The sequence below is a fragment of the Cavia porcellus genome, unplaced genomic scaffold (genome assembly GCF_034190915.1).
Source record: "Cavia porcellus strain 051 isolate PalLab524CR breed Dunkin Hartley unplaced genomic scaffold, mCavPor4.1 scaffold_3, whole genome shotgun sequence".
NCBI classification, from domain to species: Eukaryota; Metazoa; Chordata; class Mammalia; order Rodentia; family Caviidae; genus Cavia; species Cavia porcellus.
In genome coordinates, this window is record NW_026947486.1 from 97,696,689 (window position 1) to 97,712,788 (window position 16,100).

General features: G+C 35.9%; 1 protein-coding gene across 1 annotated transcript in view; it reads left to right on the forward strand.

The window, feature by feature from the left end:
* The window catches only part of Hprt1 (hypoxanthine phosphoribosyltransferase 1), a 42,166-nt gene that overhangs the window by 14,018 nt on the left and 12,048 nt on the right, over window positions 1–16,100 (forward strand). Inside the window, exons 3-4 of the mRNA XM_003462671.5 lie at window positions 2,858–3,041; window positions 9,203–9,268. Of these exons, the coding sequence (XP_003462719.2) occupies window positions 2,858–3,041; window positions 9,203–9,268 (250 nt within the window). The remainder of the gene's footprint in view (window positions 1–2,857; window positions 3,042–9,202; window positions 9,269–16,100) is intronic.

Genomic DNA, 16,100 nt, shown 5'->3' on the forward strand with positions numbered 1-16,100 from the left:
TTTGAGAACGTACTTTAACGTACTTTGAGAACTTGTATTCTAATGAATAATGCAGAACTGGACTGATTCCTAGATACATATAAATTACTAAACCTGAATCAAGATAAAAATTCTAAATAAACCAATGTCAGTCAATGAAATTGAAGATATAATTAAAATCCTATCAACAAAGAAAAGCCCAGGTAAGCTGGTCGTGGTGGGTCACGCCTGTAATCCCAGAACTCAGAAGGCTGAGGCAGGAGGATCATTGTGAGTTCAAGACCAGCCTAGGCTACAAAGTGAGTCTAAGACCTGCCTGAACTGCACAGCGAGACCCTGTCTCAAAAAGACAAAAAAAAAAAAAAAAAAAAAAAAAAAAAGAAAGAAAGAAAGAAAAAGAAAAGCTCAGGCTCTGACATATTCATTGCTAAATTCTACAAGTAATTTAAAGACCTAATACTGAAAATTATCAAACACTTTAATTAAACTAAAAGAGAAGCAATACTCCCAAATTCATCCGTGGAAGCAAGAATTACCCTGATACAAAAACAGAGAAGGACCCAATCAATAAAGAGAATTACAGGCCAATTTCCCTTATTAACATAGATGCAAAAATCCTCAATAAGATACTGGCAAACAGAATGCAGCAAATAATCAAGAAAATTACACACCATGACCAAGTAGGATTCATTCCAGGGATGCAGAGATGGTTCTACATACATAAATCAACAAATCTAATAAATCATATTAACAGCGCCAAGGACAAAAAACATATGTTCGTCTCAACAGATGCAGAAAAAACTTTTGACAAACTCCACCACCCATTCATGATAAAAAAAAAACCTAAAAAAATTTGAATAGACTCTTTATCTCAATTTGATAAAGGCCATCTGTAACAAGCCAACAGTCAACATCATACAAAATGGACAAACTTTGAAATTTTTCACTCTAAAATCAGACATGACAAGGATGTCCACTGTCGCCACTCTTATTTAATACAGTTCTGGAAACATTATCCAGAGCAATTACACAAGAGAAAGAAATAAAAGCATAAGAAAGGAAGAAGTTATCACTATTGTAGATGACATGATACCGTACATAAAAGACCACAAAACTCTCCAAAAATACTTCTAGATTTAATGAACAGTTTCAGTAATATAGCTGGATACAAAATCAACCTTCACAAATCAATAGCCTTCATGTACATGAATAACAAACTCACTGAAAGAGAAATTAGGGAAACACACTTTCACATTAGCATCCAAACAAAACACCTAGGAGTCAATCTAACAAAGGAAGTAAACAACTTCTACATTGAAAACTATAATACTCTTAAAAAGGAGATTGAAGATATCAGAGAATGAAAAGATATCCCTTACTCTTGGGTACAAAGGACCGATCTAGTGAAAATGGCCATATTTCCAAATTGTTATATAGGTTTAATACAATCCCAATCAAAATTCCAACAGCATATCTCACAGAATTAGAAAAAGCAATCTTAAAATTAATTTGAAAGCAGAAGAGACCTACAGTAGCAAAGGCAATTCTGGGTAATGAAGGCAAGGGAGGGGACCTCATAATTTTTGACTTGAAATTATACTATAAAGCTACTGTGATAAAACAGCATGGTACTGGTAAAAAACAGATTCAAGGATCAATGAAATGGAAGAAGATACTAAAACAACTCCAGACATATTTAGTCAAAGGTGCCAAATACCTTCACTAGAAGAAAGATAACCTTTTTATAAATGGTGCTAGAAAAACTAGCTTTATACAACCTGAAGATTAAAATTAGACCCGTATGTTTCACCATATAGTAAACTAAAATCAAAATGCATCAAAAATCTAAATCTTAAAATGGAAAAACTAAATCTGCTGGGATACAGAACAGATAGAACCCTGAAGAAGAATATGTACAGTAACAGAACACCAAAATATTGGTATAGGCAGGTGCTTATGCCGCTGAGCTGAATCCCCAGCTCTGCTGGTGGCACTGTTGGGAAAAATGAACCCTTCTCCACTGTTGATGGGAGTGTAGACTGCTGCAACCAACTGTGGAAAAGTAGGAAAGAATGGAAACAAAGGTTTTGTAAATGAGGGGAAGAGGAGTCGAAGGAAGTGTGGGAGATTGGGAAAAGAAAGATATGTCGTGTACAGAGGAAAATTCGCTATGGTGAAATGTATGAATAAACTTAATCAATTAAAAAAACCTTGAGATCCCCCTGCCTCTGACTCCAGAGTTCTGGGATGTGCCACTATACCTGGATTTCTTTTCTTATTTTCTTTGTCTATTTTTTTGTATCTCGCATATTCTATATGTTGCATAGCATTCTGTTTATGGAAATTCCTAATTGGTTTAACAAGCCCACTATTGATGGTCACTAAGACTGCTTCCTCATTTTGCTATCATAGACTATAATAGAGGAAATATCCTGTAACATAAATTTTAGCTGGCCCTTGCTCAGATTTACACAAAAGGTTAAATTCTAGGTCAAGAAGCTGGTGTTTATTGAATGTTATGATGCTGCCAATTTATACTTCAAAAGATCCTATCAGTTACTGTTCCCAGGGCTATATCAGAATGCTGTTTTCTTTAGTCTTTTCTAATGATGTGTGTTATACCATTTAATCAGAATTTGCCAGTGTAATAGCTGAACATGATAACTTATTTTATTTACATTGCTAAGTTTATTGTAGATGTTACATTGTACCTGATTTTTGAAGGTATCAAATTTTAATTTTGCTTCATGATAAAGGTAGGGTATCCTTTATGGGGACAAACAGTGTGTTTAATGGATGCTTAATGCTTAAGAGATAATTTGTTATGAAATTTAAACGTGTGGAACTATCTTTTAAATCTCTGATTTTATTTCTGCAGGACTGAAAGGCTTGCTCGAGATGTGATGAAGGAGATGGGAGGCCATCACATTGTAGCTCTCTGCGTCCTCAAGGGGGGCTACAAATTCTTTGCTGACCTGCTGGATTACATTAAGACACTGAATAGAAATTGTGATAAATCCATTCCTATGACTGTAGATTTTATTAGACTTAAGAGCTACTGTGTAAGTATATTTGATGGAGATTTTAAAAATACGGCTCTGGTTTTGCGTGTATTTTTTTTTTTGCAGCTCTGTAAGCTCTAATTACACATTCATTTCAGTCAATTACAGTGGGCCTTTTCTAACATACTCATTAGCACTTTATATTAAAGTGAGTGTTTCCTTTTTCAAACTATTCACCTAAGAAGCTATATATTTATTTTAAAAGACTGTTGTTTTGGCAGAGTTTCTTGCTTTTGTTAGTATGGTTATTTTGTTTTTGAGACAAGGATCTCACTATGTTGTCCAGGCTACTGGCCCAAGTTGTCCTCTCACTTGAGCCTTGCAAGTGCTAGGAGTACAGGCACATGCCATCAGGCCTGGCTTTGTATTGTTGTTGCTTGCAAACTTCTTGTAAGACTTGCTGTTGAATCATGGGGGTGACTTTCGGACTATACTTAGTGGTAACAGATGTCTTCTCGGGAACTAGATTGGGCGGGGGGAGTCACAGACCATTTTGAAATAGGTCTGTTTTTTAAAAATTACTTCCCTGAAAGCAGAAACCTCTTTCGACCCACAGTCACTCTGCCTGTATCACACAGTCTAAAATACACAGGAATATTGCCACTGTGATAAAACAAAATCAGGGTGATAGTTATGTGGATTTTATCATCCACAGTTTCTTCATGTCAGTGCTTGATTTTTGTTGGCCCTTTTACTTTGTATTTCCTGTAACTTGATGTTTTCCAAAATAAGAATTTCTGTATTCTTCAAAAATTAGAACAAAAGTCCAATCTTTACTCTTTGGTACATCAGTGTTACAATATGTCTTTTAGAAACTCACCTTTGTTCATGTTTTTATTGATAGTGAGAACACTTAGCAACATTTAACTTTCAACTTTCATTCTCTCCGTGAATCACCTATTTGAATGATCCAAGTCTTAGATCTTTTCTACTTCTTTGATATTGAGGATTAATGCCGGGACACTGTGCATGTTAGACAGGGGCTCTACCACTGTACTATGTCCTCAGCCTGCTTTTTCCAGTTAAGTATGGTTTCCACTGTAGTTTTTTTCCCCAAGGACAATTTTTCCTTCAGTCTTCAATGACTGAGCTCCGTTCATGGGCTTGGGAGGAGGTCATGGGCAGCACAGGCTGTCTAGATATGAGTGGCGCTTCTCAAGATCAGCTCCTGTCCCTCTTGCTGTGAATGGCACCACCTAGTGACAGCTTTGCAAACACTTAGATGTTGATGATACCCCTTGGAAAATGTCCTAGATGTCTGTGGCCTCTACTGTGTTTCAAATGATGAGCTGTTTGGTGGCCTTGTCCATGGGCACTCATCAGGCACAGTTGTGGGCTGAGTAAGCTGCCAGAATGACCATTGGTCCTTTTTTCCTTTTTGTCATCTTGGACGCAAGAACACAAGAAAGGTTTTTCTGCATTTTGGTCAGTTCTAATGACAGCTATGTAATGACATCAGTTCTAATGACATCACGTAAGTATGATCATAGATATTTTCTTTATCCTATAAAATAAACCTATTATTCTTTCTTATGACAGTTTGAAAGCCTTGCTTAAAAGGCTTAAACATAAAACTTGGGTTCTTTCTCAACAGAAGTTACTGATTGATTCATTGGTTGATAGTTTGCACTAAGACTTAAAGTAGCTGCTGGCATTGCAGCTAAACAGCCTTCAAAACAGTGTTGCTTAGAGTCCCAGTGTGTATCCACAACCTATGATATGACATCTTTTTGTTTTGTTTAGCAAAGTCCATGCAAAATAAATCCTGTTTCTTTATGACTCCTATCTGAGCATATGCTTAATGTTCTTTCTTGCTTCTTCTTTTTTTCATTTTTCTTTTTTTTTCCTAAAATACTGGGGATTGAATCCAGGGCCAGGCATGCTAGGTAATTGGGCTATCTGTGTGATACACCCCCAGCCCATTTTGCAAATTTTGAAACAGAGTTTCATTAAGTTGCTTAGGGTGGTCTTGAACTTGGCAACCTTCCTGCCTCAACCTCCTGAGTACCTGAGAATAAAGATGTGCACTGCTATCCTTGGCTCAGAATATTCTTTCTTTGGGAAGCAAAAATACGGAAAAAATTACAGAATTCAATATTTTTCATTTAAAAATATTTTAAATTGTCAGAGGAATTTGTAGTGACAGAAACACTTTGACATTTTAATTCCATTATTTAGTTTTAATTTTTTCCCTAGTGTTAGATCTCAGAATATTGTTAAACCAAACTCCTCAACTGATAAAAAACACGAAATTTTAAACATAAGTAAAGCATATTTTTATGTAAATTTTTACATAAGTTAAAAGAACCTATAATATGCTAAAATTATGTGCAGATTTATAGCTAAGCAATAGAAATAAGAGAACTATCCAGATGCTCTCTTGATTTGACGTAACCTTTTCTAACCTATGTAATAATTCAATAGCTTGTCATGGAAGTATTCATATATGCATATTAAAAACCAGGCAGCTTAATTTATAAAACAGTAAAGTGGAAATTTTAAATTGTAGCATGACTAACATTGATTAATCAGTATGATTTTACATACTGATCTTGACCAGTTTGAAACAGTGACAAAGGCTGCCTAATCTGTACTATACTAATCCTAAATAAATGCTCCATGTATTGACTATTCCCAGAATAAATAAAAAAGCGTTGTGATGTTAACATACTCACCTGTTTTTTCTTTCAAATAAAAATTGTATTTTCCTGTTTAATAAAATACATAGTTATTACTTAAAAAATACAACTGTAGAAAATTACAAAGAAATTGTATCCCAAATTCTGCTACCACTTTTTGTATCTACTGTTTTAAAGAATTTTATCTGTCATAAACACATACTATACTTTTAATCAGAATATCTAGGTAAGATTAGGTGGGAAATAGTGTAGGAGTTCCAAATACCATATTTCATTAGATGAAAGATCCTATAAAGACTTACCACTATTGTTTGTATTGCTAAGAAAGAAAGACTTCTAGGAACAGTTGTACTAGTGCCATCATTTGTAGTAATGTTGACTTCAGAGACATTAAAATCTAAATGTCCATCTTAGAACACTGAAATACTGTATATTATTATATTCAGTGATCTTTTCTGTCTCTGAGGCTCTTAAGATATTCAGAAAAATGAAACATTTGATCAGTATGTGAATATATTCTATTGGGGGTTGTATTTCAGTTTTAAGATATTTTTATTAAAGGAATTGAATAAAAAAGTAATGGAGCTTCAGGAAGAAACGTTGTTAGACAAGTAAAGTTTTTTGGTGCTGAGAAAAATGAAGATTCAGGGGCCTCCTGAATAAGTACATGATGGACCACTGAGTTACACCCTTAGCTCCAAAACTGGAGTGTTGTTTCTTCCCAGAGGCATTCGAATTCCTAGGAATGGACAAGTGCAAATAAATACAGTTCTTTCCTCTTATGCTGGTTTTTTCACCTAGACTGTTGGGAGGCAGACAGGCGTTAAGAGTGTGTATTTGTAACCCGAAAGGGTTTCTGGGAATTGGAGGTACTGACACCTTGAGTTAAGGATTGCTGTGTCTCTGGCTGAGAGGAGTGAGAAGAGATGGTACTGCTAGAACAATTGTGGGGACGGGGGGGGGGTCTCTCCCCTCATCCAGTCATGTCATTCCACATGTCACCAAAACTATAGATCAGGCACGGAAGAGGCACTTAGTAAAGGAACAGAGTCGGAAGCTTGTGCACACAGGAGGGAGGAAGGAGTGCAGTGCCGTTTCTGTGGGCACCCGGGTACGGTCATGTATCCATGTATGTGATTTGGGCACTTAGAACTGTTTCAGTGATGTGGCTGTACTGTCACTCTGGGGTGAACCTTTATTAGCCTCCATTTAGAAGGTGACTATTTTTCCATGAAAAAGCCTCCTAACAAATAGAAGTGAAAAGTGTTGGTGCCAATGGGCATGGGGATTTGCATGGTAGTGGCTTGGAATCAGGGTCTTGTGTGCTTAGTGGTTCTCTTATCTCTTACAAATGTCGTCATAGCCTTTAGATCACAGGTGTTTTTCCATGATTCCATCCATCAGTTAGATTTTTTTCTTTCCTTTCTAAAAAAAAAAAAAAAAAAAAAAAAAAAAAGCAACTTGGATTGTAATACCACACTTGTACAGAAGATGGCACTATTTATCAAGGTTTAAGAAGGAAATTAGCACAATTTACTCGTATGTGATGCTAAAGGTTTTGGCTTTTTTTTTTTTTGGCCATTCTGCCTGCTTGAAATGCTGGACTTTAGAGTATTTCTCTTAAGATGAGAATAATATGCAAGGCACTTTGATATCATAAATTAATGCATTTAGTTCATAGCATGGAATAGTTGCTGGGGCAGGGGAGTTGTTTTTGGTGACAAGGATGGAACCCAGGGCTTCCCACATGTGACACAAGTATATCTCTAAGCTGCACCCACAGCCCAACATGGAAAGTTTAAATGCTGAATAAAATGCTTCGTAGCCAACATACTGTTCAGTAGTATTACTTGGTGTTTTTAATTAGTATTGTTCCATGTCAGTGTGTATTACACGAGTAGTGTCATTTTAATAGCTTTCTAGTACTACTGTTATGTAGATTGATTTCTTTAGTTTGTGTAGTTTCCTGTTAATAGACATGTTGGCACTTTTCAGTGAATGCTTAGTGAATGTCCTTGACTGTACCTTTGTACACTTGTGTTTCTGTAGCATCATACCCTGTAAGTAGGATTTCTGAGTCAAAATGGCATGCATGTTTACAGTGTTTCATCAGTGCTACTATATCCTCTTCAAAGGGAGTTTTGCCAGTTCACGCTATCACCAACGAGAGTGCCTGTTTCCCCTCAACATTTCATCAGGCTTAATTTTGCAAGTCTGGATGGGTGGATGTTAGAATCATGATTTAGCATTTGTTTCTCAACGCTATTTGCTCTTTGCTAAGTTGTCTATTTGTGTTTGTTCTCCATTTTCCTTTGGATTATTTTTTGGGAGTCTAATGTGTTTAAGGAGTATTTGTTACAATTCTTTTTAGTTAGGGTTCATAATCATGCTTAGGTTTTTACTCTTTCTACGAATGTGAAAAAAACATCCTCTGTTTTTTTTTTTTCAAGTCTGCTTATGGTTGTATTTTTTATATTTAGATTTTAATCCATCTGGAATTTATTTAATGAATGCTATGAAGTAGGGATCATACTTTATTTCCCCAAATGGATAAATAGTTGACCAAACACCATTTATTGAATAATTCATCTTTTCCTAACTGACTCAAAATACCATCTTTATCATATACTAAATCCTCGTATATTTCTTTTCTGTTTCTGGGCTCTCCTTTGTCAATTACTGTGCTGACACCACTCCATTGTAATTGCTGTAAACTTGTATGGTTTGCTCTCTGGCAGGGCAAGACCAAGCTCTCTGGTTTACCTGCTTTTTTTAGCCCATTTTCTGTCTTGAATCCAGCACGTTCAGATAACAGTTATTTGAGGATGATGAGCATTCCCCTTTAAAACTCCTGTAAGAGTTTCTACTAGATTCTGTAGTAGGAGCCCCGCTAGCTTTAGAATTTGCCTTAAAGGACTATGGCCCAGACCAAGTTTCCCAGGACCAGGTCTGCTCGTTGAAGATGAGCTGGGCCCAGGCTACGCTTTTCCTTTCAGTTCTGGGGACTGAACCCAGGACCTCGCATGTACTAGGCAAACATGATACCATTTGGTGCATCCCCAGCCCTGAGGCTACACTTTCGATGAGACTTGTCCTTGGGGTGAGATGTGATATTGATCAGCTCCTGTGACTTGCTGACTGCAGAATAGTACAGGGCCAGAATCAGATGCCTGTCATGCTGAGAACTTCCCTTGTGGTTCAGAAGTGACTTTAACTGCTGATGGGTGGCTGCTGTAACACTGCACTCAAAAGCAGCGGCCCTCTATTTTTAGGATCCTTAAAAACATCAGATCAGTAATGGCCAATTAGAACTTTTGATTTTTACTAATCTCTACTTGAAAGTTACCTGTTCATTCATTTCTGGAAACATAATTCATATCATTTAGAATGTCATAATGCTGTGGACATTCGTTAGCTAACTTGTTAAACCTTGTTCCCATTTGATAATTTGAAGTATGTGTATATAAGTGTTCATAAGTACAGTTTTTTTTTTGTTGTTTCTTGTTTTTTTTCTCAAACTAGAATGATCAGTCAACAGGGGACATAAAGGTAATTGGTGGAGATGATCTCTCAACTTTAACTGGAAAGGTATGTATCTTTTTTATCTTTTTTTTGAGACAGTGTTTCACTATGCATTTCAGGCTGGACTTTAATTCACTCTGTAGCCCAGGCTGGCCTCAAACTCAGCAATCCTTTTGCCTCAACCACCCAAATTCTGGGATTATAGGTGTGTCCCACCACGCCTAGAGTGGGAAAGATACCTATTTTGGAGGAGAAGAAAAGGACACTTTACACCAAGAATCAATTAGTAATGCTGTGCTTTCAATCAGTCACTAAGGCAGCTTACTTACATAGCATCACTAAACAAGAGTTATTTAACCCTTGAAAGCAATGTAGGTTAATTGTCTTTCCCTAGGTTGTATAGCCAAAAGACAGCAGAATCTGTTAAATTTAAAAAGTCTGGATGGCCTAGTATCTAGTACTGCTCTCTATAAAGCTGTCAGAATCTAATTTGGGGGCCTTAAAAAATACAAATTGGAGGAAAGATGGCTTTCTCTTTAAGATTACACATAGTTTCTTAATAGTGGCTAAAAGTGTGGGTTTCAGATTCTGACAGCTTTGCTTCAAAGCTTTGCTCAGCATTTCCTAACACTCTGGTATTATACAAGTTATTTAAGTTTTGAGTCCCAAAAGCAAGCAGTATAAGCGGGACTAAAGCAGACACTCCAGAGTTAAGAGATTTAATTGACACAATACATGTGGCACTCTTAAAACATACACAAAATAACTTCAAAACATTATTTTAGGAAGCCTCAGTTTTCTTAATAATATGAAAATTTTTATACTTTTTTGTTATGTTGTGCTTCCATTGTTTGTCTCTCGAGATTTTTAAATTTCCCTTTTGATTTCTTCTTTGACCTTTTGGTCATTATAGTCATGTTGTATATCTGAAAATAACAGATATATTTAAGTGTTTGAAAATTATTCTTTTGGGTAGATGTATGTGGTGCTGGGGATCAAACCACATACAGAGCCTCAAAATTAGTAAGTGGGCATTGTACTACTGCGCTCTGTCTGTAATCACTAAATAATCACTCTTTGACACAATGGAAATTCTTTGAGTAATCAGTGATAAATGATGGAATGCTGATTTTTTGAAGCTGCCTAGTTAGTTTTCTTGAAGATACTGTGCCAAGTACAAAGGCATTAATCTCATAAGTTTTGCAACAATTCTGTAAGAGAGATTATGTCCCCATTTTACAGATAAGGGAATTAAGGGATAGAGTTACAGTTGGAAAAACATCATGGTGAGACAGAAAGATTATCTCACAGTTCCAGAATTGCACAACCAGTAAGCGGTAAAGTTTGAATTTGAATGCAGACACCAAAGCTCTTTTTCCCTCTGGATTTCAGATTTTTTTTTCAGTACTAAGAATGAACCTAGGACCCTGGCACTGAGCTATATACCCGGCCATTTTTTAAACAAAAATTTGTTTTGAGACAAAGTCTTACTAAGTTTCCCAGGCTGAGCTTGAATTAACCAATCCTCCTGTCTCACCTTCTAGAGTGCTGGGTTACTGGTGTGGACCACCACACCTGGCTTGGCCTGTAGATTTTAATGCTTACAACTTACTTGACTGAGTATCTATAATAAGCCTTTGACATAAAACCCTTGTATGAAATTCTGTGAGCCCACCCAAGGTCTTGCCAAACTAATGTTGACCTCAGCATCTTCTGAAAGTGCTGAAGAAGAAATTGTAATCCCAAGTCTTTGTCTCTTGATGGTTCTGTCTACCACTTCCTGACTGCTTTTTCTTCTCTTTCAGCAGGTTTTGTCCGTATTTAGAGGCTATTCGAAGCCCTTACTCATATAATCAGTTTTCAGGGGTGGAAGAGGCTTAGCCTTCGAAACCTTCTGTGATTCAGTTTGACCTTGCTTTTTCCAGCTAATAGCTCTGTTGCTCTGTGATCTTATAAACAGGTCTCTGTTTCTAAAATAACTTATTAAATGCTGGTCACAGGAGAGAACATTTATTATGGAAAAATCAAGAAACATAAATGAGTGAACTTATTTCTTGCTGGTGAGATTATGGGGTTATTTAAATCTACTTCATTTTATCTTTTGGAGAGAGATTTATCTTACACATGTGCAGAAACGCATGAAGATTTTCTTTCTTTTTTTTGGTACTGGGGATCAAACTCATGACTTGACGCTCGCCAGGCCTGAAGATTTTTTTCTCCATTTAGTTCTTGAGAATATGGAGTCTGGAGACACCTTTGTTCAAATCCCTTGGCTTCCACTTGCTTGTTTCGTGACTTTAGGAAAGTCATTTGACTTCTAAGCCTTATTATTTTCATTTGTTAGGTAGCGATGTACCTACGTGACATAAATAATGGTAATAATCCTTACCTCCACCCTGCCATTATTAGGAATTGAACCCAGGGCCTTTATACTGAGCTACATCCCCAGTCCTATTTTTATTTTGAGACACATTCTCACTAAGTTGCAAGATTGCCCAGACTAGGTTCCAGTCCTACTGCCTCAACCTACCAGAGTGCTAGGATTACAGGTGTATTGATTGGCTGATTGACAGGGTTTCGCTTTGTAGTTCAGGCTGGCTTTGAACTCACTATGGAGCCCAGGTTGGCCTCCAACTCTGGTTGATACTCCTGCATCAGCCTCCTGAGTGCTGAGAATACAGGTGTGTGCCATCATGCCCAGCTCCTTTTATTTTTAAACAACATTTGAATCATACTGTACTAGAGTTTTGTATTGGACAAATATTTAATCCCTGTGGGTTTTAATTTGTGTTAACTGTGTTACACTAATAAAATCTGTAGTCTGTGACTTATTTTGGATCATGCAGCTAGTTACTTGTTAGATCTAAGACTAGAAGCCAGTTTTGCTGGTCCCATTGTGTAAATTACAACAGTGAGCCACAGATACTCATGGGAATATGGGTATTTCAGATGGGCTAGCTAGGATAGAGGAATGTTTGAGAAAAAAACCATATGATACATAGTAAAGCAATTATTTGTCCATTGATTGACAGATTTATATTGTATCTTTTGAAGTGGCAGATTAGTTGTGAATGAGAGAAGGTGATAAACTAGCTCCTTAAGTACTTGCTAGTCTAATTATTTAAATACAGAATGAATAAAACTTAATATGTTTTTGTTAATTTTTATTGTGAGAGGAAATATAAAAACAACAACTTTACAAATTAATTGGAATTTTTTCTGTGTATACTATATCTAAAAACATTTAGTACACAGTGCAGTGTTACAAGTTGGCCAGTACTATGCAAATTTTTTTTGCATTATTATCTCTCTTTGAACAATACACTTTACACTCTCGTGTTGACTTTTCCTTTTTTCCTGTGAGTGACATTTTTATTTCATAACACAGACTTTTCCTCTCACATATGCTAACATTTTTCCCTTTTTCAGCTTTTTTCTTTTACAGATCTTTTGGCACTTTCTTCCTATTCACTTTCAGTGTCTGAAGCATGTATGTTTTGTATTGTAAAGGAATATCACTAAGTTTAGAAGAAGTATGAGTTATATCTAATGTACATATGATAAGAATTTTTATACATTGTAACACAAAATTACAGGTATTTTTCATAACTAAAATAAACAAATTAATAAAATAAAACCAGAATTTACTAGATTTCACTAGAAACAAACATCATGGGTGAATACAATGTCCTAAATTTAAAAGTACGCAAAAATTAGTTGATCAAACAAACATGTATGAGTGTATCTCATGCAAAGTGGAATCAAATGCTTGAAATGACACCTGATGGACCAGATAGTCAGTACATAAAGCACTCTCCCTGAGTGATGCTCAGCATAAACTATTACTTAAGCATCTCCTACTACATTAATATATTTGTTATTTCATTTAATCCTCATGACTGCCCTATGAAGCAAGTGTCTTAGTTACTTAATGCCATTGTTGGGACAAAATACCTGACACCCACATGTTAAAGGAGGGAAGATTTATTTCAGCTCACAGTTTGTAGTAGTTTCAGTTCAGAGTCAGCTGACTCCAATGAAGGGCAGCATGATAGAGGAGGCAAAATGCAGCAAGCAGTAAAGCCTCCCTTTTCCTTTTATGCCATCTAGACTACAAGCCTATTGATTGGTGCCACCCAAACCCAGGGTTGGCCTTCCTGTTGTCCACACTCAAAACTATGTTAAGCCAATCAGTGGACTAATCCAGTTATCACACCTTTAATCTAGTGTCACACATTCATGATATAGCCACTCCAAGAAGCAGATGGTACCTACGAGGCTTTGGAGGACATTTAAGGTATAAACCATTAAAGAAGGTATTATTCCTTTTCTGTAGAGAAGGATATTGAAATTCAAAGACATGCAATTTAGGTGACAGAGCTACAGTTTGAATTAACTTCACTGTCTATGTCCCTTGCACTATACTAGGATTCATTTGAATAGTTAGGACTTTTTCATTGTGTTAATATAATGTATTTGCAATTTAATTAGAATTTATAGAGGTCTCATAAAATTGAGATTACGTATTTGCTGTGCCTTTGGATTGCTCCAATGTTTTGCTTTTTTCCTGTTATGCTGAGCTTCACTCTAGGTATTAAGTAATTTTTCCTGCCTAGAATAGGTGGCCAGTAGGCCAGTTGTCTCTAGAAGCTGCTTCACTGAGGCTGCATGAGAGAGAAAAGCAGTGAAAATTGCCTGCCAAAATCTATGGGCTATCCTTACTTCATTTTGTACCCAGACCTCCCCAGGCTTGTGAGAGACTTCACTTTCACTGATAATCTGCTTTCAGGCATAGAATGGTGAAGCTTTACTTAGTTATAAGTTTACTTTTAATACATGGAACAGGATTCTCCAAACTTTTATTTGCATGCCAAATCACTAAAAAAATTCGAGCAATCAATTTGAGTATGTGTATTTGTAAATCATTTGTGAATTATGATAGTGATGTCATATATGTTGTAAAATACATACAGAACTATAGATGATATAGAAGTTTAAAAATGGGGGCTGGGGATTTAGCTCAGCGGCATAAGTGCCTGCCTTGCAAGCAGGTAGTCGTGAGTTCAATCCCTGGTACCGATAAAAAGGAAAAAGACAAAAAAAAAAAAAATAAAGAAAGAAAGAAAGAAAGAAAGAAAGAAGTTTAAAAATGGTTTTAATCTTTCAGGTTACCCAGTGAATGTTGTGTTCCTGCTTTGGCAACCACTAGCTGAGAAGGTTATATAGAACATTTTTTAAAAATTTTTATTTAAGGAGAAAAAGAAAAGAAAAAAAAAGCAGAGAAAGGGTACAAATTATACAGATTTACAGAAAAAATAAACAGTAGGAAATCACTAGTTAATGGATTACATTTTGTCATCTCAGAAACAATTGTTCAAGTTACAAAATTAAAGCTTATAAAGTGGACATTCCAACAGTGAGACTGCAAACAGTTCTGTTCAATGATCTAATTCAGTAGTATCATATATAATAATGTAATATCATTATCTATCTTATACACTTAAATATACATGCACTTATATCGTTTAGAGCACTTTCTTTTCCTCTCTTTTGTACAATGACAATTACACATTTTGGGTTTTGTTGCTCCCACAGTTCTTACTACTTTTTTGGGAGAGAGTAGAACCAAATGTGACATAACAGAACAGTCAGTCAAATCAAAAGGGTGGATGTAATAGATAATGTAAAAGCATAATACTAGGTGATCAACAATGGTTACCATAATGCCTCCCGCTATCTCTAATAGAATTGCCTATATCATTAGTTATAATAAAATTGAACAAAACAGTAAAGAACAAAACCAACAAAACCAAAACATTGGAGACATTATAGGTCTTCAAAAGTAGATAATAGTCAACCAGAATGGGCATCATAATAAATCCCACTATCGTCACAGTTGTTGCCCAAACTTTCGAACCTGGTACTATCAAGCAAAACAGAATAGAGGAACATCAGTCAAAACAAGATGGTGAGAGCAAGACAGGGCTTTAAATCAAGATAATGGAAAGTCAAAGTGGATTACTATAATATATCCTGCTATTTTTTAATTTATTTTTCCCTTAATTAAAAGGATAAAAAGTAAATAATAAGATGGAAATTGAGATAAAAGAGGGCATAACAGCAAATCAACGCAGATCAAAACATAACCATTTAAGCAAAATAGTGTTTCACCACAAGATTATCCCGACATAAAAAGTAGTTACCATATTGTTTCTTTCCTTGAAATCTTTGAGCATAACTTCGTATACTGTAGCATCAAACATATCAAAACAATGTAAAACCATTCAAGAGAATGACAGTATTACAGGGTATTTAGAATCAACTAACAGAAAATAAACAATGGTTTCTGTATAATCTCCTTGTCTATAAAAGTACGCAAAATAAAAGGTTTTGCTTATAGTATCATATATAATAAAATCCAATAAGATACCACCTGTTTAGACCAATGGAGACAGAAGAACAAAAGCTTGATGAGACTTCAAAACAAGATGATACTAAATCAGTATTACCTCTTAAGACATCATTTTCTCCAAAATAGCTGTTCCTATCATCCAATCTTCTCTGCCTCTTTTCTGTTGAGCTCTTTTTCTGTCATTAGTTGTCAGTTTGTCTTCTTCATTTTGTTTTCTGCTCCATTAATTGTGGCCTCTCTGCCGCTACTTCTGGATTTTTCGTATTTTTCTTTTTTAGAATATCTTGCAGTATTCTCTGTAGAGTTGAATTGATGGTTGCATATTCCCCTAGTTCCTCTTTATCCTGGAAGCACCTTGCTTTTCCATCAATTTCCAGGGATAGTTGTGCAGGATATATCAATCTTGGCTGGATATTATTATCTTTCAAAGCTTGAATTATTTCCCCCCACGCTCTTCGTGATTTGATGGTTTGTGCCGAGAAGTCT